We start from the raw sequence: 23232 nt of genomic DNA on the forward strand, positions 1-23232 counted from the left end.
ATTGCCTTTCAGGAGAGGGAATTCAGGATCACAGCATGAATGGCACAGGCCTTGGCACCAGGCATGGAATCAAATCATGTTCTCAAGGGCATAAGCAATATGGAGCTCCGATAAAGACCCGGTCGTCAAAGTGTCAACTCAAAGACGCCATCATCCTTCTTTAGCACATGGGCAACTTGGAAGATACACGATGCTTGAATCTTAACCTAAAGTGTAACCTGTGCTCAATAACTACCGTTCACAGGAAACATCACGCAACAGGAAAGGAAACTGAGGTATCCACAACTTGGCCAGCTGGAATCTGAGCAATGGGATATCCAAGCATAAGACACTTCCAGACTCACGTGCAGAAGGCCAGCAATACACCCTGGGAACTGACAAAACGCACCAGTATCTCTTCACACACACAGCACCCCCAAGACTCTCCTCAAACCATGCACAGATCCCATGGTTGTCAATGATCTTCATCATTTGCAGATAGACCCCCTCCAGAGAAAAGGTGGACAGATGACTTCTCCTTTACCATGGATAATATTTCACTTCTCACCGTTGGTATGTGACAAGCAAGAGCATTTCTGCCAGGGACCTTTTAAGGAAACACACCTATGAAAGGCTTTCTCTTTACAGCTGAAAAATGACAGGCATGTACGGGACAGTCAGACAAATATATCAGATGTGATCTTCCACACATTATCAGAGACAAAGGCCCACCTTCGGATCATGACAACGAGCAAGTCAAGAAGTTAACCCATGCAGAAAGGAAGGGATCCCAACATACTCTTTCTTCTACATTATGGCACTTAGGGAAGATACATAACCAAGGTGCTCAGTAGGTCATGAATGCCCCGTTTGCTCTTCCCAAAGCTCCCATCACAGCATTTGTCATAATAAGTACATAATTAAGCTGTTAGTTAAGAATTGAGGACAACCCGCAATCACAGAGGAAGAACCTCCCAGGGCTCCCAACACAGCTGGAAAAACATACGTTCTAGCCAGTCTTCTTTGGGAAGATGAAACTCCCATTGCCTGATCCTACGGCTGGACACCAAGCAGGGAAAGGAGCAAACCATCTCTCTTGTGTCCTGCAACAGCCCCTCACAAACAGCTCCCATGACTCGCATCTGCAACCCTCTTTGACCCGCATAATTTGCAAGCACATGACACCAAAAGGGCCAGGTGCCCAGACCTTTTCTCTTCAACATGCACCACCATCACACCACAGACTTCACATAGCTATCTATACATCTCTGTAAGAAGAAGGAAGATACATTTCTCTGCTCACTACTGTTCTGCGAAGAAACACTAGGGGTCTAAAAGTGAAAGAAGAGAAGTCCTCTGGGAGAGACTGAGTCAGTGAACATCTGCAGAGGGGGAATATCTCCCTCCTTACGTCTTTCCTTACACCTTCAATCTCTCCCCTCCCGCCCTCCTACAGCTCTTCCCGTAGCATCTATTTTCAGGCCAAGGCACAAGCAGCTCCTTTTCCAATAAGTCAACTTTAAAAGATGGGGAATCAGCAAAACACTTCTATGGAGCTCATGTTTACATCCATTCCACCAGAAAAAAACAACACAAAGATACCCTCACCTCTCCTGCCTTTCACAACCCCTGTAGCAGGAGTAAGAGGCACTAACACACGGCGCATTGCTAAACCAAGCCATGCTGATAATCACAAGTAAAGCTACGTACGTATGAGACCAGGGAAAGAAAAACAAAAACATACAACAGACAAGCAAGGCAAGGAAGCATTAGAAGAGCAAGGGTTGTCAGAGAAACTCCCCAGGAAGTCTTCTTGGTCTTCAACTGTGGGTGTTGAAATTCATCCCTCAGACCACCTGGAAGTCACTGAAGTCTCAAGTCTGGCCCTAAAGTCTCCCTCTGGACTACATAGTAGCGGGGGGTTCATTTTAAGAAATAGTCATTGGCTCTCATCAGCAAGTATTCTCCTGTGTGGCATGCTCCTCTCACACAAATATGAAGCCCTAAGTGTAAACACCTTATCATCGGCCTCTTTCTCAAGCTGTCTTCTCAGAAATTACAACACATTCTCTTTTAGCTCCTGCTTCATTCTCCTCACACCTCAAATTCTGTTGCATGTGGCTGAAGTATTTCTAAAAAACAACACCGTCGGTTTCAAATGCAAAAGCACTGTCCAGAAATGAGAAAAGGAACCATGACCTTCCAGGAAACAAAGGCCTGAAAGAAAGTCTAATTAGAACTGTGAAGAAACTCTACATCGCAAAGTTCCAGGGAAACACAGATGAATAAAGGAGGTTTCACACGGGAGTTATAAGCCATTCCACGCATATAACATTGTTCTGGGTACACACTTATGCTCAAATACTTTACTCTCAGAGGACTACCATTGCCATTCAGGACAAGGAGGCCAGGGTCACAGCACAAATGGCACAGGCCTTGGCACCAGGCATGAAATCAAACCAGTGCCCAGCCAAAACCACATTGATCCACCCACCTCCATGGTTGGTAACCAGCCTCTCACCCCCCTTGCTCTGCATTCTCAGCCTTTACTTGAACCATGGACAATACTCAACTTTTGGCCGTGCGTCAGTCACAGGTGAAAGAGCGTTTCCTTCAGGGACATCTTAGGGAAACAGAAGTATATCAAACTCTTTGTCTCGGCAGCGGTAACCCTTCAAGCTACGGATGCAAACTGCTCCTTCCCCCTGATAATTTTAACAGATCTCAACTTCTAAGGACTTACTGACGGCCATACTGAAGGCCATACTGACGCCCAGTTTTGGAACATGAGAAGAAACACAGAAGGACTGTGAAACCTACAGAAGTGAAGCAATCCTAGCTTAACATTTCAGATTCTGTCAACTGTAGCAGGTACACAAGAAGAGTATCTAGTTGGTAGAAAGTACGCAGGAGGGTCACAGAGGAGTTCCCACCAAAGACCACAGCCACAGTTCTCCAAGTAATTTCTTTGGACAATAAGAAAAGGAAAATGCACAGGACCACAACTATGGGACCCATGTAACAGCTAGGAGAAACTGAACATTGACTCCTACCTGTTACACATTTCAAACTATACCACAGCGAACTCTCCCACCTGCCCTGTCTCTGTGCAGACAGAATGCTCCAGCGGGCTCAAACATCACGCAACAGGGAAGATCACTTTGCAGACAGACATCGTTGAAAGAAATGTTGTGCCCACAACTTCTCCTGATGGAGAACAAGGATCACAACACGGATGCACGCATAGAGACTTCTCTGCTCATCACGCTCACGTCAAGAAACTTAAAATGTTCTAAAGGGCAGAAGCAATATACAGCTCAGTTAAAGACTCAGTCATCAGTATCAGCTCAAAGACGTCGTCATCCTTCTTCAGCACGTTGGCAATTTGAAAGATACGTGACCCTGCAACCATTAATTCGATGTTTACGACTACATGACAGCGCATAAATTGATTAACTTCCTCACACATGCTTCAAATAACAAGCCCCAAGCCCAGAAATTCCTCACAACAAAAACCCCAAGCCTTTAAATCCAATCTAAGCAGTGGGACTCATTTTCAGAAGGCCAGCAATAAACCACAGGAATGAACAAAACATATGCCATGTCTCCAGCATACCGCCTCAAACACAACCCCACCAAGACTCTTCTCAAACCATGCACAGATCGTATGGTTGTCAATGATCTTCATCATTTGCAGATAGACCCCCTCCAGAGAAAAGGTGGACAGATGACTTCTCCTTTACCATGGATAATATTTCACTTCTCACCGTTGGTATGTGACAAGCCAAGAGCATTTCTTCCAGGGACATTTTAAGGAAACACATCTATGAAAGGCTTTCTCTTTACAGCTGTTAACATGACAGGCACGTACAGGACAGTCAGGCAAATGTAACAGATTTCATCTTCAACACATTATCAGAGACAAAGGCCCACCTTCAGATCACGACAACGAGCAAGTCAAGAAGTTAACACCTGCAGAAAGGAAGGGATCACAACATACTCTTCTAGATTATGGCACTTAGGGAAGATACATAGCCAAGGTGCTTAGCAGGTCATGACTACACAGTTTGCTCTTCCCAAAGCTCCCATATCTCTTCCCAAACCATATCTCTGCAGCATGGACCAAGGCAAAGACATTTCGTTGCTCTCCACATTATCATGAAGAAACATAAAGGCTGAGAAGAGTGGAAACGATGAGCAGAGAAGTTAGACACGGGGCCATTAGCATTCCTCCTCAAGCACAATTGCTGTCGGGAAGATCCCTGAACTTGCTAATAAGGCAGACTTCCGTTTGCTAATGATGCAACAGCTCCGTTGCGAAGAGCTAATACTGTCCCTACGCGGGAGACAGGACGCGGGGCGGAAAGGGCAGAGAAGCAGCAGAGGGAAGCGCCGCGGAGCAAGTCCGGCCAGAGGAACTCACCGGGGCGGCGGCGGCGGGGTCCTCCCCGAGCAGCGGCGCGGGCTCCCCGGGCGGCGGCCGGGCCGGGAGGGTGTCGCAGCAGCTGCCGCCCGACAAGCGGAGCTGGCTCTTGCGCGAGTCGGCCGTGAGCGACACCTCGTGCGAGTAGGAGTGCAGGAAGGCGCGGACGCCGTCGATGCCCACGAAGTGCGAGGCCGGCACGCCGCGCAAGGCGCCGCTGCCCGCCGCCAGCAGCTGCGAGCGGCGCCAGCGCCGCAGGCGCAGCGCCAGCAGCAGCAGCAGGAAGGCGAGGAAGAGGCAGGACACGGCCGCCACGGCCACCACCAGCCACCGCGTCAGGCTGCCGGCCGGCTCGCCCGGCGCCGCCGCCGCCGCGCTGCCCAGCTCCGACAGCAGCTCGGCCACGCTCTCGGCCAGCACCACCGTCAGCGTGGCCGTGGCCGACAGCGCCGGCCGCCCGTGGTCCTTCACCACCACCACCAGGCTCTGCCGCGCCGCGTCGCGGGCCAGCGGGAACCGCGCCGTGCGCACCTCGCCGCTGTGCAGCCCCACGCGGAACAGCCCCGGCTCCGTCGCCTTCGCCAGCTCGTACGACAGCCACGCGTTCTGCCCCGCGTCCGCGTCCACCGCCACCACCTTGGCCACCAGCGCCCCGGGCTCCGCCGAGCGCGGCGCCAGCTCCACGCCCGACCAGCCCGCGCCCGCCGCCGACGCCGACGGCGGGTACAGCACCTGCGGCGCGTTGTCGTTCTCGTCCACGATCACGAGCCGCACCGACACGTTGCTGCTCAGCGCCGGCGCGCCGCCGTCCTCCGCCCGCACCCACAGCCCCACCTCGCGCACCTCCTCGTAGTCGAAGGAGCGCAGCGCGTACAGCGCGCCCGTCTCCGCCTGCACCGACACGTAGGACGAGAGCGGCGCGCCCCGCACCCGCCCCTCCGACAGCCGGTACCGCACGCGCGCGTTCTGCCCCCAGTCCGCGTCCGCCGCCCGCACCGTCAGCACCAGCGCGCCCGCCGCGTTGTTCTCGGGCAGCCGGGCGCTGTAGCGCGCCTCCGCGAACACCGGCGCGTTGTCGTTCACGTCCAGCACCCGCAGCGCCAGCACCGCGCTGCTCCACAGCGCCGGCGACCCGCCGTCCGCCGCCCGCACCGTCACGTTGTACTCCGACACCTCCTCCCGGTCCAGCTCCCTCGCCGTCACCACGCGGTAGTAATTATCAAACGACCTCTCCAGGCGGAACGGCAGCCGCTCGGCGAGGCTGCACCGCACCTCCCCGTTCGCCCCCGAGTCCCGGTCCTGCACGTGCACCAGGGCCACCACCGTCCCCGGCGGCGCGTCCTCAGAGATCGCGCTCAGCGCCGACCGCACCGAAATCTGCGGCGCGTTGTCGTTGACGTCCGTCACCGTGATCGCCACTTTCGCCGTGTCAGGAAGACCCCCACCGTCATGTGCCTGCACCTCCAGTTCGTACGAGTCGCCTTCCTCGAAGTCCAGGCTCCGCACCAGCGTGATCGCTCCCGTCTCAGAGTCCAGCTCGAACATCTGCGAGGCTTTCTCTGTGATTTTCTTCAGCGAGTATTTCACGTGCCCGTTCATCCCCTCGTCGGCGTCGGTGGCCGTGAGGGTGACGAGGACGGAGCCCACGGGCACGTCCTCCGCCACACGCACCGTGTACTCCGCCTGGCCGAACACGGGCGCGTTGTCGTTCGCGTCCAGCACCGCCACGCGGATCCGCGCCGTGCCCGCCCGCGCCGGCTCTCCGCCGTCGCTCGCTCGCAGCACCACCTCGTGAAACGCCGCCTCCTCCCGGTCCAGCGCCTTCGCCAGCACCAGCTCGGGACGCTCCTCCCCGCCGGGGCCCGCCTGCACGGCCAGCGAGAAGTGCTCGTCGCCGCTCAGCTCGTACCTCTGCAGGGAATTCGACCCCACGTCCGGGTCGTGAGCCTCGGCCAGGGGAAACCGCGATCCCGGGGCCGTCGTCTCGCTCATTCTCAGCTCCGTTTCTGCCTCTCGGAAGCTGGGCGCGTTGTCGTTTATGTCCGTGATCTCCACTTCGATTCCGTGAACTTCCATTTCCCCCTCCACTATCACCTCACAGCGCAGCACGCATCGCTGCACGCTCTCGCACAGCTGCTCTCTGTCTATCCTCTCCGCCGTCACCAAATGTCCCGTCTTCCCGTGCAGGGCGAAATACTGCGTCCTACCTTCGGAGACAACGCGGACGCCGCGGTCGCGGAGCGCGGGCAGCTGCAGCCCCAGGTCCTTGGCCACGTCGCCCACGAACGAGCCCTTCGGCAGCTCCTCGGGCACTGCGTAGCGCAGCTGCCCCCACGCCGCCTCCCACGCCGCCACCAGGACGCACCACAGCAGGGCTCGCTCCCGCCGGCCCCGCCGCCTCCCCGCCGCGCTCATCGCCGCCGCCGCCGCACCGCCGACACCGCACCACCGCCGGCACCTCCCCGCCGCCCACCGACGATCCGGCTCCCGATCCGGCTACGGCGCCCGCTCCTGCTCGCCGCTCCCGGCCGCTGCCGCCGGCCCCTCCGCCTCGCTGCAGCACGGCTCCGCACCGCGGGGACGCTCGCAGACCGCCCGGCCGCCGAGCCAGCCAGCCAGCCAGCCAGCGAGCGAGCCGGGCCGCAGCGGGCGGGGCTGCCTGCAGCGCTCCGGCCTTCCTCTCGCTCCTCCTCGGTCAACAGCGGCGCCCGCAGCCTCCTCCCGGCACTGCAGGCACCGAGCGCTGCCGACCGCTGCCCGCCCGGCCTTTCCCACGGGCAGCTCGCGGGGACGGCGCCGTCCCCACGGACACATCGCTTCCCGTCCACCGGTGACGCAAAAGCCGTGGCTTTTCCCGAGACCATCTCTTCTTTCATCCTCCAGGCCACCACGACCAGAAAGAAATAACATGCCTCCCGTTGTTGTCTTATTTCCACCGCACGGGAAAAATGGTTTTGTAATGGTGATATAACATATATAAAGTTGTCTTAAGATGACGTCTGGAATATTACGAGTCTTATTCCATTAGTGCAAAAGCACAATCTCTGCCACGAATTGCACAGATCTGCTTTCTGCAGATCAAAAGTGTCTCATACTGGAATGCCACCACCCACGTTAATTGCCCATATCTCGACCAACAGAACAAAGGAGCAACGAAGATCCGCCCTCAAATGGAGACCGGTGATTTCCTGCATTGGCTTTTCTCTAAGCTGCCTTGTCTTTAACGACCCGACTGCCTTTTCATCAAGGTGATCACAACCAGGAGGAAGGCAGAGGCCTCCCGTGGGCGTGGTATTTCTACCGCACAAGAAAAATTACTTGCTAATGGTGTAAAGTAACATAATTTGTAAATTTATGTAAAGTAACATAATTTGTCTTCATATGACGTGCAGAATATTATGAGTTTGATCCTATTACTCCAAACGCACAGTCCCCACCACCAAGTTTCGTAGCCGTCATGCTTGAATGGCTGATACAAGGATAGGAAAAGAAAACACCCTCTGAAACACAGAACGTGATATTCAGACACACACACAGAACGAGAAATAGCAGACTCATTAACTGAAGCAGCAGGAACTTTTCTTTCAATACTTCCCTTCACACAGAACACGCTACAAATTAACTAATCCGCCATCAACTGACTCAGATCAGGCATTTAAGGGCTCAAGAAGGTGGGGTCAATCAACTGAAACACAGAATCTAAGCCCCCTCAGCCCCTACAGCTCCTGAGGAGGGGGGCTTGCTCAGGCACCTGCCTGGTGCTCTGGCATTTCTCCCGACAAGACCTTCCTGGGGACACGGTACAGGAGGAGGCTCCCCTACTGCTCCAAACTCCTTCTCTCCCACCCACCCCGCTTTCAGGCTCTAGGTCACCTCATCGCTTCGCACTGATTGTACTACAAGTGGCCAGGAGGCAGGAGGCACCTGCAGTGAACCTGGCCAGAACCATCTGCTCGGCTCCACGCAAACTGCAGGGCAAATGCCTTTGCGAGTACAGCAAGAAGAACAACAGGTACATCTGCCCCTGCTCCTGTGCCTGTTCTGTAGCCAACACGAGCAAAAGGGAGGATGATAAGCAGCACTACGACAGAATTGATTGCTTGCAACTTCTTCTTGTGCGATTATTTTCTGGATATGCATCTGTTTTCAACAGCATTTTTGAACTGCATGGGAGCAATTGAGTTGCATTACAATGGTGGTACAGGTACAGCTAATACTGGAAAAGCAAAGTTGAAGGACTTTAACGTGGGATTTCCCTTTTTAATAGGCCACATTAATTCAGAGTTTGTATTATTTATACATATACAGATAGACAAGTAATTCTACGGCTTGCAAGACCAAGAAGGGGCTTTACTTTTCTCAGATATCAGTGTGTAAAAGATTGATGCTGATTAGTAAAGTATTCATGTGGTCCTTGAGTCTTCATGTTGTTCATGCACCTTTCAACAAAAGCGGGTTCATGCACATTTTCAACAAAATACCGTAGGACAGTAGGAGAAGACAAGTACAGCTGCACACCCTGAACCTTGCAGACCATTTGTAAATGTGCAAATGGGTTTTATTTAAATGCCTAATTACTAACATTTTACGAATGTGCTTGTTATTTTAGAGATGTTCTCAGGATGGCTATAACCTCCCCTGGTAAAACAGGCAGAAACAACAACTAATGCAAAAACTGGCTGAGAGACCCAATTCGTCGCTTCAGTATTACCCTGTCACTGCGATCAACCAAGTGCGCTAGTTGGGAAAAGGGGATAGGAAAAGAAAACTTGCCTTGAAATACAAAACGTTGGGTGCTTTGTTTTTTTGTCATTGATATCTCCTTCTAGCCCTTCACAAAGCAAAGTTGAAGGGCTTTCACGTGGGATTTCCCTTTTTAATAGGCCACATAATACTGTAGGAGAGCAGGAGAAGAGAAGAACAGCTGCACACCCTGAACCTTGCAGACCATTTGTAAAGGTGCAAATGCACTTTATTCAAGTGCCTAATTGATGACATTTTGCAAAGGTGCTTGTCATTTCAGAGATGTTCTCAGGATGCCTATAGCCTCCCCTGGTAAAACAGGCAGGCACAACAACTAGTGCAAGAAGTGGCTGAGAGACCCAATTCCTCAGTCCAGTATTACCCTGCCAATGCGATCAACCAGGTCCAAGTACTTCCAGTTGGGAAACGGGGATAGGGAAAGAAAACAGGCTCTGAAATACAATACCTTAGGGTTTTTTCTTTTTTCATTCAGATCTCCTTCTACCCCTTCACATGTCTATGAAAGAGAGGTCAGGAACGGTAAAACACAAGGGAACTACCAGCCAGTATGGAAGGAAAAAAAAGAGAGAAATAAAGGCAGAGAGAAAAAATGCCTGCACAAATTAACCCCTCCCACCTGGGCTACCATTCCTGCAGAAGCCTCACCCCAAAAGATGGGCGACACTGTCCTCCTTCGTCAGGGAGGAACAACTCGTAACTTCTCCTTATGTGGAGAAAACATGCACGTTTGAGGAAGGTAAAATCTCCAACACCAAGCCGCAATCCCATTTCCCCAACTCCGTCATGCACAATCAGCACATCTCATTCTACACAGTAAGGATCCGCGTTCACCCCTAAAATCGGAAATAACTGTACAAAGAACTCGGAAAAATCATGCCTGGCGAATATTTCTCCATCCCATTAGTGCTGCCATTTCTGCAGCAGCCTTCCTCCAAAAGATGAGAGGGCACTCGGTGGAAGAGGGGTACATTCACCAGGGAGCAACAACCAGCAACTTCTCCACTCATGGAGCCACACGCACCTTTCCTTTGGGAAACCAACGGCTTCCCAGCATCCACCTATCAACCAGGTTCAAGTTTCCCGATCTTGTCATGCAGAATCGTTAATTTAACAAATTCACCGCTGCCAGCTCAAACGAGCGTTGAAGTCAAAAGCTCTCAGGTGAACCCGAACCCGTCAGCACCGAAGAAGCAAGAAGGGCCGCCGCCAGCTGCCTGTTGAGAGCGGAAGGGGGATACTGCGTTGCTTTCTTCACGGAGACACGGATCAGCACTTGCCAGTCACGGCAGTCGGGGAAAACGCGGGGCGATAGGGACGGGGGTTGAGAAAGGCGCAAGGAGAAGAGCGAGAGAGCGCGGGCTTACAGACCTGCGGTGCGTCGGGCTCCGCGGGCGGCTCTCCCGCGCCGGCGCTGCTGCTCGGGCTCCGCTTCCCGCAGGGCTCCCCGCCCAGAAGCTCCTCCGCGGGCAGGCTGGGCAGCGGCGGCGGCGGCGGCAGCCAAGCGCCCTCGGCGACGGCGCGGCCCGGCGCCACGCACAGATTGTAGGAGTAGGGCAAGGTGCCCTCGCAGAAGTCGGCCGGGAAGGCGGCGCCGGCCACGGAGAAGCGCTGCGCGCCCAGGCAGCGCAGCACGGCGGGCGGCCCGGCCCGGCGCACCCGCGCCAGCACGGCCAGCGCCACGCTCAGCAGGAACAGGGCGCAGAGGAGCGCCAGCGCCAGCACCAGGTAGAACTGCAGCTCCGCCGGCGAGTCCGCGCCCGCCGCCCGCTCGCTCAGCTCCGGCAGCGCCTCCTGCAAGCTCTCGGCCAGCACCACGTGCAGCGTGGCCGTGGCCGACAGCGCCGGCTGCCCGTGGTCCTTCACCACGGCCACCAGCCGCTGCTTCGCCGCGTCCCTCTCCGACACGGCCCGCGCCGTCCGCACCTCGCCGCTGTGCAGCCCCACGCGGAACAGCGCCGGCTCCGCCGCCTGCACCAGCTCGTATGACAGCCACGCGTTGCGCCCCGCGTCCGCGTCCACCGCCACCACCTTGGCCACCAGGTACCCGGCCTCGGCCGACCGCGGCACCACCTCGAACGGCGCCGGCGCCGCGCCCGCGCCCGCCGCTCCCGCCCCCGCCGCCGGCCACAGCACCCGCGGCGCGTTGTCGTTGCGGTCCAGCACGAAGACGCGCACCGTCACCGTCGAGCTCCGCGCCGGCGCCCCGCCGTCCTGCGCCCGCACCGCCACCGCGAACTCGCGGCACTGCTCGTAGTCGAAGGAGCGCTGCGCGTACACCGCGCCGCTCCGCGCCTCCACCGACACGTACGGCGTTGCGCCCGCGCTGCCGCCCGCCAGCCAGTAGCTCACGCGCCCGTTGGCGCCCGCGTCCGCGTCCCGCGCGCGCACGCGCAGCACCGGCGCGCCCGCCGCGTTGTTCTCCGCCACGTAGGCGCTGTAGGCGGCCTCCTCGAACACCGGCGCGTTGTCGTTCACGTCCGACACCTCCAGCACCAGCGCCGCGCCGCTGGACAGCGCCGGGCTGCCCCGGTCCCTGGCCACCACCGTCACCCGGTGCTCGGCCGCCTGCTCCCGGTCCAGCGCCATCGCCGTCACCACCTTGTACGAGCCGCCCGACGACGCCACGATCGACAGCGGCGCCTCGCCCGACAGCTCGCACGACACCTGGCCGTTCTCCCCGGAGTCCCGGTCCCGCACTTTCACCAGCGCCACCACCGTGCCGGCCGGCGCGTCCTCGGGCACCGGGCTCGACACCGACAACACCGTGATTTCGGGAGCGTTGTCATTCTCGTCCGTGACGTCTATCTGCACTTCGCAGTGAGCCGTGAGCCCGCCGCCGTCCCTCGCCTCCAGGCCGAAGCTGTACTTGCTCTTCTCCTCGAAATCGAGGGGCCCCGCCATCCTCACCTCGCCGCTCTCGCTCTCGACGCTGAACATCGCGCGGACGCCCTGCGGGACGTTGCCGAAGGAGTAGGAGACCCGCCCGTTGGAGCCCGCGTCCGCATCCGTGGCCCGCACCCGCAGCACCAGCGACCCCGCCGGCAGATTCTCCCGCACTCGCGCCTCGTAGACGCTTTTACTGAACGCGGGCGCGTTGTCGTTGGCGTCCGTCACGTTGACGCGAACCTGCACAGTCCCGGACCTCACGGGGTCCCCGCCGTCCGCCGCCGTCAGCACCAGCTGAAAGGAGCTCTGCTTCTCACGGTCCAGCGCTCTCTCCAGCACTAATTCCGGCTGCTTCTTTCCCCCCGGGCTCTCCTTCACGGCCAGACTGAAGGACGGGTTGCTAGCGAGCTCGTAAGTCAGCAGCGAGTTGCTGCCCACGTCCGCGTCTCGGGCCATCTCCAGCGGGAAACGAGCACCGGGAAGCGTCAGCTCTGTGATCTCGAGGTCCAGAGCAGGCTTGCTGAAGGCCGGGGAGTTGTCGTTGATGTCCTGGATGGCCACCTCGACGTGGAACACGTTCAGCGGGTTCTGCACCAGCGCCTCGAAGCTGACGGAGCAGGACGCCGACTCGCCGCACATCTCCTCCCGGTCCAGCCTCTCGCTCACGTACAGGTTCCCGCTCTCCCCGCTCACGCCGAAGTATTGCTTCTCCGCGCTGAGCCGCAGCTTGCGTGCCGGCAGCTCCGCCGGGCTCAGCCCCAGGTCCCGCGCCAGCGGCCCCACCAGCGAGCCTCTGCCCAGCTCCTCGGGGATGGCGTAGCGGATCCGCTCCGGCGCCGCCCGGCAGCACAAGCACAGCAGCAAAGCGGGCAGCAGCACTCGCCCGCCTGCTCGCCGCCGGCTCGCCCTCTGCCTCTGCCTCTGCCTGCCCGCCATCCTCGGCAGCGCTCGCCGCGCTCCTCCCTCCTGCCGCTGCCCTCCCTCCCTGCCAGCCCCTCGCCGCAGCGAGCGCAGGGGCCGCCGGCGGGCAGCGATCTCGCCGCCGGCTCGGACGCCGCTGCTCCCCGCGCCGCGCCGCCTCTCGCCTCTGCTGCCCGTGCCGCTGCCGCTCCGGCCGGCGCCGTGCGAGCGAGCAGCCTGGGGGGCAGGACGCTGCGGCGGCTCCGGCTCCGGCTGCGGCTGCGGCTCGGGCTCCGGCGCCGCTCCGCGTCGGCCAACAGCGGCACCCGGAGGCGCCGCGACGCCACCGCAGCCGGCTGATGGCCGCGCTCGCAGGGGCCCGGGCTTTTCACCGGGGCTTTGCGGCTGCATCCAGCTTTGGGCTCTCTCCTTCATTCGAATCCGGAATTTCAGAGGCATTGCCTTGCTGCAACTCCACAGGCGTTGAAAAGGGAGACACGCTGTCCGGTCCTTTAGGTCGTCTCCTTGAGTCGCTGTGAGCAGGCAGAGGGAAATCTTCACGGCAGAGCAAGAAATAAAGGAACTCAGCTGCCCTTAATAAAAATCAAGAGGGAACTAGAAGAGCAAGAAATGCTATTACAGCTAGGGAAGAGTTTAAGAGCTTTTTAGCACTCTGCCAGGTATTTTGTGTTCTCCTTTGCTTCCCTGGGACAAATACCAAGGAGGAAATATTCATGACGGAGTAATCCATACGTACTCACAGACAGAAGGAAGCAAAAGTCACTTCAATCCTGTCACACCAGATCTGCAAGGGGCTTCCGTCTTCCCTCCAATCCTTCCTGCTCATGTAAGTCTCTGAGCTTTGCCCTATTGTTGCTTTTTCTTGTAGGGAGAAGAAGGATTACACTGAGAAACATATCACCCCAAAGGTAATATGTGTATCTCTATGTTAAGATAGCAGAACGACCTTTAGTATTGTGTTTCTGATTCAGAAAAGAAGTTCCCTGTTTTGCATCGCCATACTTGAGGGACAAAGCTATATCAAGTCTTTCACAGAATCATAGGTTTGGGTTGGAAGGGACCTTGAAAGATTATCTAATCCACTCCTCTGACAACAGCAGGGACATCCTTCACTAGATCAAATTGCTGAAAGCCCCGTCCAACCTGATCTTGAGCACTTTCAGTGGTGGCGTATCCACAACTTCTCTGGGAAACCTCTTCCAGTCTCTCACCACGCTCATCGTAAAACATTTCTTCTTTATGTCCAATCTAAACCTACCCCCTTTCAGTTTAAAACCATTACCCCTTGTCCTGTCACGACAGGACCTTGCACTTGGCATTTTCCAGCTTCATGAGATTCACACAGGCCCACTTCTCCAGCTTGTCAAGTTCACTCTGGATGGCAACCCTTCCCTCTAGCAAATCAACGCCACCACTCAGCTTCGTGTTGTCTGCAACCTTGCTGAGGGTGAACTCAATGCCACTGCCTATGAAGATACTAAATTGTATTGGTCCAGGTACGGTCCCTTGATGGACACCACACATAACTGGTTTCCGCCTGGACATTGAGACATTGACAATAACTCTTTGGACAAGGCCATCCAGACAGTTCCTTATCCATCTAACAGTCCACCTGTCAAACCAGGAAATATTCATGACGGAGTAATCCATACGTACTCACAGACAGAAGGAAGCAAAAGTCACTTCAATCCTGTCACACCAGATCTGCAAGGGGCTTCCGTCTTCCCTCCAATCCTTCCTGCTCATGTAAGTCTCTGAGCTTTGCCCTGCTGCTGGTTTTTCTTGTAGGGAGAAGAACGATTACACTGAGAAACATATCACCCCAAAGGTAATATGTGTATAGCTCTATGCTAAAATTGCAGAACGACCTTTAGTATTGTGTTTCTGATTCACAAAAGAAGGAACTTCATTTGTGTCTTCACACGTGAAGGGCAAAGCCATGTTGAGTCTTTCATAGAGTCATAGAATGGTTTGAGTTGGAAGGGACCTTGAAAGATCATCTAGTCCAACCCACGTACCATGGGCAGGGACATCCTTCGCTAGATCAAATTGCTCAGAGCCCCGTCCAACCTGACCTTCAGCCCTTTCAGTGGTAGCGCATCCACAACTTCTCTGGGAAACCTGGTCCAGTCTCTCACCACGCTCATCGTAAAACATTTCTTCTTTCTCTCCAATCTAAACTTAGGCCCCGGTAAAACTTCTTTCTCTGTCTTTCTCAGAAGCCCCCTTTATATATTGAAAAGCTGCAACAAGGTCTCCCCAGAGCCTTCTCTGCTCCAGGATGAAGAACCTCAACTCTCTCAGCCCTTCTTCATAACACAGACGTTCCACCGCCCTTTGACCAATTTCATAGTCCTCCTCTGGACCTACTCTAAGGGGTCCATATCTTTCTTTTCCTGTGGGCCCCAGAACTGCATGCAGTACTCCAGGTGGGCTCTCACGAAAGCGGAGTGGAGGGAGAGAACCACCAGACTGCTTGTGATGCAGCCCAGGATACGACTGGCTTTCTGGGCAGCAAGTGCACATTGCCAGCGTATGTCCCATTTGTCACCCACCAGTACTGCCAGCACTGAAAGTCCAGCCTTTCAAGGTCCCTCTAGATGCCATCCCTTCCCCCAGCAAATCAACGGCACCACTCAGCTTGGTGTTGTCCACAAGCTTGCTGAGGGTGCACTCAATCCCACTGCCTATGAAGATATTAATATTGTTGATGCAAGTACGCACCCGTGAGGGACACCACACATAACAGGTTTCCACCTGGACATTGAGCCATTGACCAGAACTCTTTGGATGCAGCCATCCAGACAGTTTCTCATCCATCTAAGAGACCATTTGTCAAATCCATATCTCTCCAATTGTGTGAACACATATGTCTATGAAAGCCTTCCCTTTTGCAGCTGTAAACCTCAAAGGTGCATACGGGAACTTACTGAGCACAATCAACTCAAATCGCATGGTACTCCACTAGGCACACAGTTCTGTTAACTATGACAAGGAAGGAAATGACCATCTCTTCTGTAATACCACTCCCCCCACATAAAGCCCCTCTCTTCTCTCCAACCCTACACAACTTGCAGGTTTGTTTCTGACCTTCTCATAAGTGGCAAAAACATACCGTCAGAGGATGATGCACTACGAGCACACCAAGAAGGGAGGTACGGTTCTCTGCTCACCAACATTCTCAGAAGAAACAGAAGGCTTCTAAAGCACACGAATGATAAACGGCCAAAACACAAGATGAGAGGTCATCCAACAGAGAACAGGTCATCAAATTAATGGTTTATGGGGAATCTCCTCCCCTCTTTTATCACACACACTGTTCCACAGAGATGCCACTTCTACTAAGCTCATGCTTACATTCATTCCTCAGGAAAACAACAGAACACAAAGATACCCTCACCTCTCCTGCCTTTCACAACCCCTGTAGCAGGAGCAAGAGGCACTAACACACGGCACATTGCTAAACCAAGCCATGCTGATAATCACAAGTAAAGCTACGTATGTATGAGACCAGGGAAAGAAAACCAAAAACATACAACAGACAAGCAAGGCAAGGAAGCATTAGAAGAGCAAGGGTTGTCAGAGAAACTCCCCAGGAAGTCTTCTTGGTCTCCAACTGTGGGTGTTGAAATTCATCCCTCAGACCACCTGGAAGTCATTCCTAGCAAGCTGCACATGTGGCCCTAAAGTCTCCCTCTGGACTACATAGTAAGGGGCGTTCATTTTAAGGAATACCCAACAGCTCTCATCAGCAAGTTTCCTCCTACGTGGCCTGCTCATTTCCCATAAATATGAAACCCTAAGTGTAAACACCTTATCATGGGTCTCTTTCTCATGCTATGTCTTCTCGGAAAGTGCAACAGATTCTCTTTAGCTTCTGCTTCGTTCTCCTCACACCAAAAATTCGGTTGCACGTGGCTCAAGTAAGTCTTTGCTGCAAAACAACACTCATAGCTTCAAATGCAAAAAGCACTGACCAGAACTGGGGGAAAAGGAACGACGACCTTCCAGGAAACAAAGGCCGGAAAGAAAGTCTAATTAGAACTGTGAAGAAACTCTACATCGCAATGTTACAGGGAACTACAGATGGATAAAGGAGGTTTCACACAGTAATTAGGAGCCATTCTACACATGCATCATTGTTCTACATGCACAGTTATTGCACAAACACCTTTTGATTAGAGGACTATGAAGAAACATAAAGGCTGAGAAGAGTGGAAACGATGAGCAGAGAAGTTAGACACGGGGCCATTAGCATTCCTCCTCAAGCACAATTGCTGTCGGGAAGATCCCTGAACTTGCTAATAAGGCAGACTTCCGTTTGCTAATGATGCAACAGCTCCGTTGCGAAGAGCTAATACTGTCCCTACGCGGGAGACAGGACGCGGGGCGGAAAGGGCAGAGAAGCAGCAGAGGGAAGCGCCGCGGAGCAAGTCCGGCCAGAGGAACTCACCGGGGCGGCGGCGGCGGGGTCCTCCCCGAGCAGCGGCGCGGGCTCCCCGGGCGGCGGCCGGGCCGGGAGGGTGTCGCAGCAGCTGCCGCCCGACAAGCGGAGCTGGCTCTTGCGCGAGTCGGCCGTGAGCGACACCTCGTGCGAGTAGGAGTGCAGGAAGGCGCGGACGCCGTCGATGCCCACGAAGTGCGAGGCCGGCACGCCGCGCAAGGCGCCGCTGCCCGCCGCCAGCAGCTGCGAGCGGCGCCAGCGCCGCAGGCGCAGCGCCAGCAGCAGCAGCAGGAAGGCGAGGAAGAGGCAGGACACGGCCGCCACGGCCACCACCAGCCACCGCGTCAGGCTGCCGGCCGGCTCGCCCGGCGCCGCCGCCGCCGCGCTGCCCAGCTCCGACAGCAGCTCGGCCACGCTCTCGGCCAGCACCACCGTCAGCGTGGCCGTGGCCGACAGCGCCGGCCGCCCGTGGTCCTTCACCACCACCACCAGGCTCTGCCGCGCCGCGTCGCGGGCCAGCGGGAACCGCGCCGTGCGCACCTCGCCGCTGTGCAGCCCCACGCGGAACAGCCCCGGCTCCGTCGCCTTCGCCAGCTCGTACGACAGCCACGCGTTCTGCCCCGCGTCCGCGTCCACCGCCACCACCTTGGCCACCAGCGCCCCGGGCTCCGCCGAGCGCGGCGCCAGCTCCACGCCCGACCAGCCCGCGCCCGCCGCCGACGCCGACGGCGGGTACAGCACCTGCGGCGCGTTGTCGTTCTCGTCCACGATCACGAGCCGCACCGACACGTTGCTGCTCAGCGCCGGCGCGCCGCCGTCCTCCGCCCGCACCCACAGCCCCACCTCGCGCACCTCCTCGTAGTCGAAGGAGCGCAGCGCGTACAGCGCGCCCGTCTCCGCCTGCACCGACACGTAGGACGAGAGCGGCGCGCCCCGCACCCGCCCCTCCGACAGCCGGTACCGCACGCGCGCGTTCTGCCCCCAGTCCGCGTCCGCCGCCCGCACCGTCAGCACCAGCGCGCCCGCCGCGTTGTTCTCGGGCAGCCGGGCGCTGTAGCGCGCCTCCGCGAACACCGGCGCGTTGTCGTTCACGTCCAGCACCCGCAGCGCCAGCACCGCGCTGCTCCACAGCGCCGGCGACCCGCCGTCCGCCGCCCGCACCGTCACGTTGTACTCCGACACCTCCTCCCGGTCCAGCTCCCTCGCCGTCACCACGCGGTAGTAATTATCAAACGACCTCTCCAGGCGGAACGGCAGCCGCTCGGCGAGGCTGCACCGCACCTCCCCGTTCGCCCCCGAGTCCCGGTCCTGCACGTGCACCAGGGCCACCACCGTCCCCGGCGGCGCGTCCTCAGAGATCGCGCTCAGCGCCGACCGCACCGAAATCTGCGGCGCGTTGTCGTTGACGTCCGTCACCGTGATCGCCACTTTCGCCGTGTCAGGAAGACCCCCACCGTCATGTGCCTGCACCTCCAGTTCGTACGAGTCGCCTTCCTCGAAGTCCAGGCTCCGCACCAGCGTGATCGCTCCCGTCTCAGAGTCCAGCTCGAACATCTGCGAGGCTTTCTCTGTGATTTTCTTCAGCGAGTATTTCACGTGCCCGTTCATCCCCTCGTCGGCGTCGGTGGCCGTGAGGGTGACGAGGACGGAGCCCACGGGCACGTCCTCCGCCACACGCACCGTGTACTCCGCCTGGCCGAACACGGGCGCGTTGTCGTTCGCGTCCAGCACCGCCACGCGGATCCGCGCCGTGCCCGCCCGCGCCGGCTCTCCGCCGTCGCTCGCTCGCAGCACCACCTCGTGAAACGCCGCCTCCTCCCGGTCCAGCGCCTTCGCCAGCACCAGCTCGGGACGCTCCTCCCCGCCGGGGCCCGCCTGCACGGCCAGCGAGAAGTGCTCGTCGCCGCTCAGCTCGTACCTCTGCAGGGAATTCGACCCCACGTCCGGGTCGTGAGCCTCGGCCAGGGGAAACCGCGATCCCGGGGCCGTCGTCTCGCTCATTCTCAGCTCCGTTTCTGCCTCTCGGAAGCTGGGCGCGTTGTCGTTTATGTCCGTGATCTCCACTTCGATTCCGTAAACTTCCATTTCCCCCTCCACTATCACCTCACAGCGCAGCACGCATTTCGCCACCAGCCGGCACAGCTGCTCTCTGTCTATCCTCTCCGCCGTCACCAAATGTCCCGTCTTCCCGTGCAGGGCGAAATACTGCGTCCTACCTTCGGAGACAACGCGGACGCCGCGGTCGCGGAGCGCGGGCAGCTGCAGCCCCAGGTCCTTGGCCACGTCGCCCACGAACGAGCCCTTCGGCAGCTCCTCGGGCACCGCGTAGCGCAGCTGCCCCCACGCCGCCTCCCACGCCGCCACCAGGACGCACCACAGCAGGGCTCGCTCCCGCCGGCCCCGCCGCCTCCCCGCCGCGCTCATCGCCGCCGCCGCCGCACCGCCGACACCGCACCACCGCCGGCACCTCCCCGCCGCCCACCGACGATCCGGCTCCCGATCCGGCTACGGCGCCCGCTCCTGCTCGCCGCTCCCGGCCGCTGCCGCCGGCCCCTCCGCCTCGCTGCAGCACGGCTCCGCACCGCGGGGACGCTCGCAGACCGCCCGGCCGCCGAGCCAGCCAGCCAGCCAGCCAGCGAGCGAGCCGGGCCGCAGCGGGCGGGGCTGCCTGCAGCGCTCCGGCCTTCCTCTCGCTCCTCCTCGGTCAACAGCGGCGCCCGCAGCCTCCTCCCGGCACTGCAGGCACCGAGCGCTGCCGACCGCTGCCCGCCCGGCCTTTCCCACGGGCAGCTCGCGGGGACGGCGCCGTCCCCACGGACACATCGCTTCCCGTCCACCGGTGACGCAAAAGCCGTGGCTTTTCCCGAGACCATCTCTTCTTTCATCCTCCAGGCCACCACGACCAGAAAGAAATAACATGCCTCCCGTTGTTGTCTTATTTCCACCGCACGGGAAAAATGGTTTTGTAATGGTGATATAACATATATAAAGTTGTCTTAAGATGACGTCTGGAATATTACGAGTCTTATTCCATTAGTGCAAAAGCACAATCTCTGCCACGAATTGCACAGATCTGCTTTCTGCAGATCAAAAGTGTCTCATACTGGAATGCCACCACCCACGTTAATTGCCCATATCTCGACCAACAGAACAAAGGAGCAACGAAGATCCGCCCTCAAATGGAGACCGGTGATTTCCTGCATTGGCTTTTCTCTAAGCTGCCTTGTCTTTAACGACCCGACTGCCTTTTCATCAAGGTGATCACAACCAGGAGGAAGGCAGAGGCCTCCCGTGGGCGTGGTATTTCTACCGCACAAGAAAAATTACTTGCTAATGGTGTAAAGTAACATAATTTGTAAATTTATGTAAAGTAACATAATTTGTCTTCATATGACGTGCAGAATATTATGAGTTTGATCCTATTACTCCAAACGCACAGTCCCCACCACCAAGTTTCGTAGCCGTCATGCTTGAATGACTGGTACAAGTTTAGGAAAAGAAAACACCCTCTGAAACACAGAACGTGATATTCAGACACACACACAGAACGAGAAATAGCAGACTCATTAACTGAAGCAGCAGGAACTTTTCTTTCAATACTTCCCTTCACACAGAACACGCTACAAATTAACTAATCCGCCATCAACTGACTCAGATCAGGCATTTAAGGGCTCAAGAAGGTGGGGTCAATCAACTGAAACACAGAATCTAAGCCCCCTCAGCCCCTACAGCTCCTGAGGAGGGGGGCTTGCTCAGGCACCTGCCTGGTGCTCTGGCATTTCTCCCGACAAGACCTTCCTGGGGACACGGTACAGGAGGAGGCTCCCCTACTGCTCCAAACTCCTTCTCTCCCACCCACCCCGCTTTCAGGCTCTAGGTCACCTCATCGCTTCGCACTGATTGTACTACAAGTGGCCAGGAGGCAGGAGGCACCTGCAGTGAACCTGGCCAGAACCATCTGCTCGGCTCCACGCAAACTGCAGGGCAAATGCCTTTGCGAGTACAGCAAGAAGAACAACAGGTACATCTGCCCCTGCTCCTGTGCCTGTTCTGTAGCCAACACGAGCAAAAGGGAGGATGATAAGCAGCACTACGACAGAATTGATTGCTTGCAACTTCTTCTTGTGCGATTATTTTCTGGATATGCATCTGTTTTCAACAGCATTTTTGAACTGCATGGGAGCAATTGAGTTGCATTACAATGGTGGTACAGGTACAGCTAATACTGGAAAAGCAAAGTTGAAGGACTTTAACGTGGGATTTCCCTTTTTAATAGGCCACATTAATTCAGAGTTTGTATTATTTATACATATACAGATAGACAAGTAATTCTACGGCTTGCAAGACCAAGAAGGGGCTTTACTTTTCTCAGATATCAGTGTGTAAAAGATTGATGCTGATTAGTAAAGTATTCATGTGGTCCTTGAGTCTTCATGTTGTTCATGCACCTTTCAACAAAAGCGGGTTCATGCACATTTTCAACAAAATACCGTAGGACAGTAGGAGAAGACAAGTACAGCTGCACACCCTGAACCTTGCAGACCATTTGTAAATGTGCAAATGGGTTTTATTTAAATGCCTAATTACTAACATTTTACGAATGTGCTTGTTATTTTAGAGATGTTCTCAGGATGGCTATAACCTCCCCTGGTAAAACAGGCAGAAACAACAACTAATGCAAAAACTGGCTGAGAGACCCAATTCGTCGCTTCAGTATTACCCTGTCACTGCGATCAACCAAGTGCGCTAGTTGGGAAAAGGGGATAGGAAAAGAAAACTTGCCTTGAAATACAAAACGTTGGGTGCTTTGTTTTTTTGTCATTGATATCTCCTTCTAGCCCTTCACAAAGCAAAGTTGAAGGGCTTTCACGTGGGATTTCCCTTTTTAATAGGCCACATAATACTGTAGGAGAGCAGGAGAAGAGAAGAACAGCTGCACACCCTGAACCTTGCAGACCATTTGTAAAGGTGCAAATGCACTTTATTCAAGTGCCTAATTGATGACATTTTGCAAAGGTGCTTGTCATTTCAGAGATGTTCTCAGGATGCCTATAGCCTCCCCTGGTAAAACAGGCAGGCACAACAACTAGTGCAAGAAGTGGCTGAGAGACCCAATTCCTCAGTCCAGTATTACCCTGCCAATGCGATCAACCAGGTCCAAGTACTTCCAGTTGGGAAACGGGGATAGGGAAAGAAAACAGGCTCTGAAATACAATACCTTAGGGTTTTTTCTTTTTTCATTCAGATCTCCTTCTACCCCTTCACATGTCTATGAAAGAGAGGTCAGGAACGGTAAAACACAAGGGAACTACCAGCCAGTATGGAAGGAAAAAAAAGAGAGAAATAAAGGCAGAGAGAAAAAATGCCTGCACAAATTAACCCGTCCCACCTGGGCTACCATTCCTGCAGAAGCCTCACCCCAAAAGATGGGCGACACTGTCCTCCTTCGTCAGGGAGGAACAACTCGTAACTTCTCCTTATGTGGAGAAAACATGCACGTTTGAGGAAGGTAAAATCTCCAACACCAAGCCGCAATCCCATTTCCCCAACTCCGTCATGCACAATCAGCACATCTCATTCTACACAGTAAGGATCCGCGTTCACCCCTAAAATCGGAAATAACTGTACAAAGGACTCGGAAAAATCATGCCTGGAGAAAATTTCTCCATCCCATTAGTGCTGCCATTTCTGCAGCAGCCTTCTTCCAAAAGATGAGAGGGCACTCGGTGGAAGAGGGGTACATTCACTAGGGAGCAACAACCAGCAACTTCTCCACTCATGGAGCCACACGCACCTTTCCTTTGGGAAACCAACG

The 23232-nt window shown here is 56.0% G+C and overlaps 3 protein-coding genes across 3 annotated transcripts; all 3 read right to left on the bottom strand.

Moving 5' to 3' along the window:
• Positions 1-4315: 4315 nt before the first annotated feature.
• On the bottom strand, positions 4316-6932 carry LOC309596198 (protocadherin gamma-A2-like; the record flags this gene model as incomplete). The annotated part of the gene is made up of 1 exon (XM_082324041.1): positions 4316-6932. The coding sequence occupies exon 1, from the start codon at positions 6815-6817 to the stop codon at positions 4316-4318; it is 2502 nt and encodes an 833-aa protein (XP_082180167.1). The 5' UTR covers positions 6818-6932.
• A 3500-nt stretch (positions 6933-10432) lies between these two features.
• LOC309596199 (protocadherin gamma-B5-like) lies at positions 10433-12988 on the bottom strand (the record flags this gene model as incomplete). The annotated part of the gene is made up of 1 exon (XM_082324042.1): positions 10433-12988. The coding sequence occupies one exon, from the start codon at positions 12986-12988 to the stop codon at positions 10433-10435; it is 2556 nt and encodes an 851-aa protein (XP_082180168.1).
• A 4351-nt stretch (positions 12989-17339) lies between these two features.
• LOC309596200 (protocadherin gamma-A2-like) lies at positions 17340-19965 on the bottom strand (the record flags this gene model as incomplete). The annotated part of the gene is made up of 1 exon (XM_082324043.1): positions 17340-19965. The coding sequence occupies exon 1, from the start codon at positions 19839-19841 to the stop codon at positions 17340-17342; it is 2502 nt and encodes an 833-aa protein (XP_082180169.1). The 5' UTR covers positions 19842-19965.
• Between the last annotated feature and the right edge of the window lie 3267 nt (positions 19966-23232).

The sequence above is a fragment of the Platalea leucorodia genome, assembly GCF_965183815.1.
Source record: "Platalea leucorodia genome assembly, chromosome: 11".
In the NCBI taxonomy this organism is placed as follows: Eukaryota; Metazoa; Chordata; class Aves; order Pelecaniformes; family Threskiornithidae; genus Platalea; species Platalea leucorodia.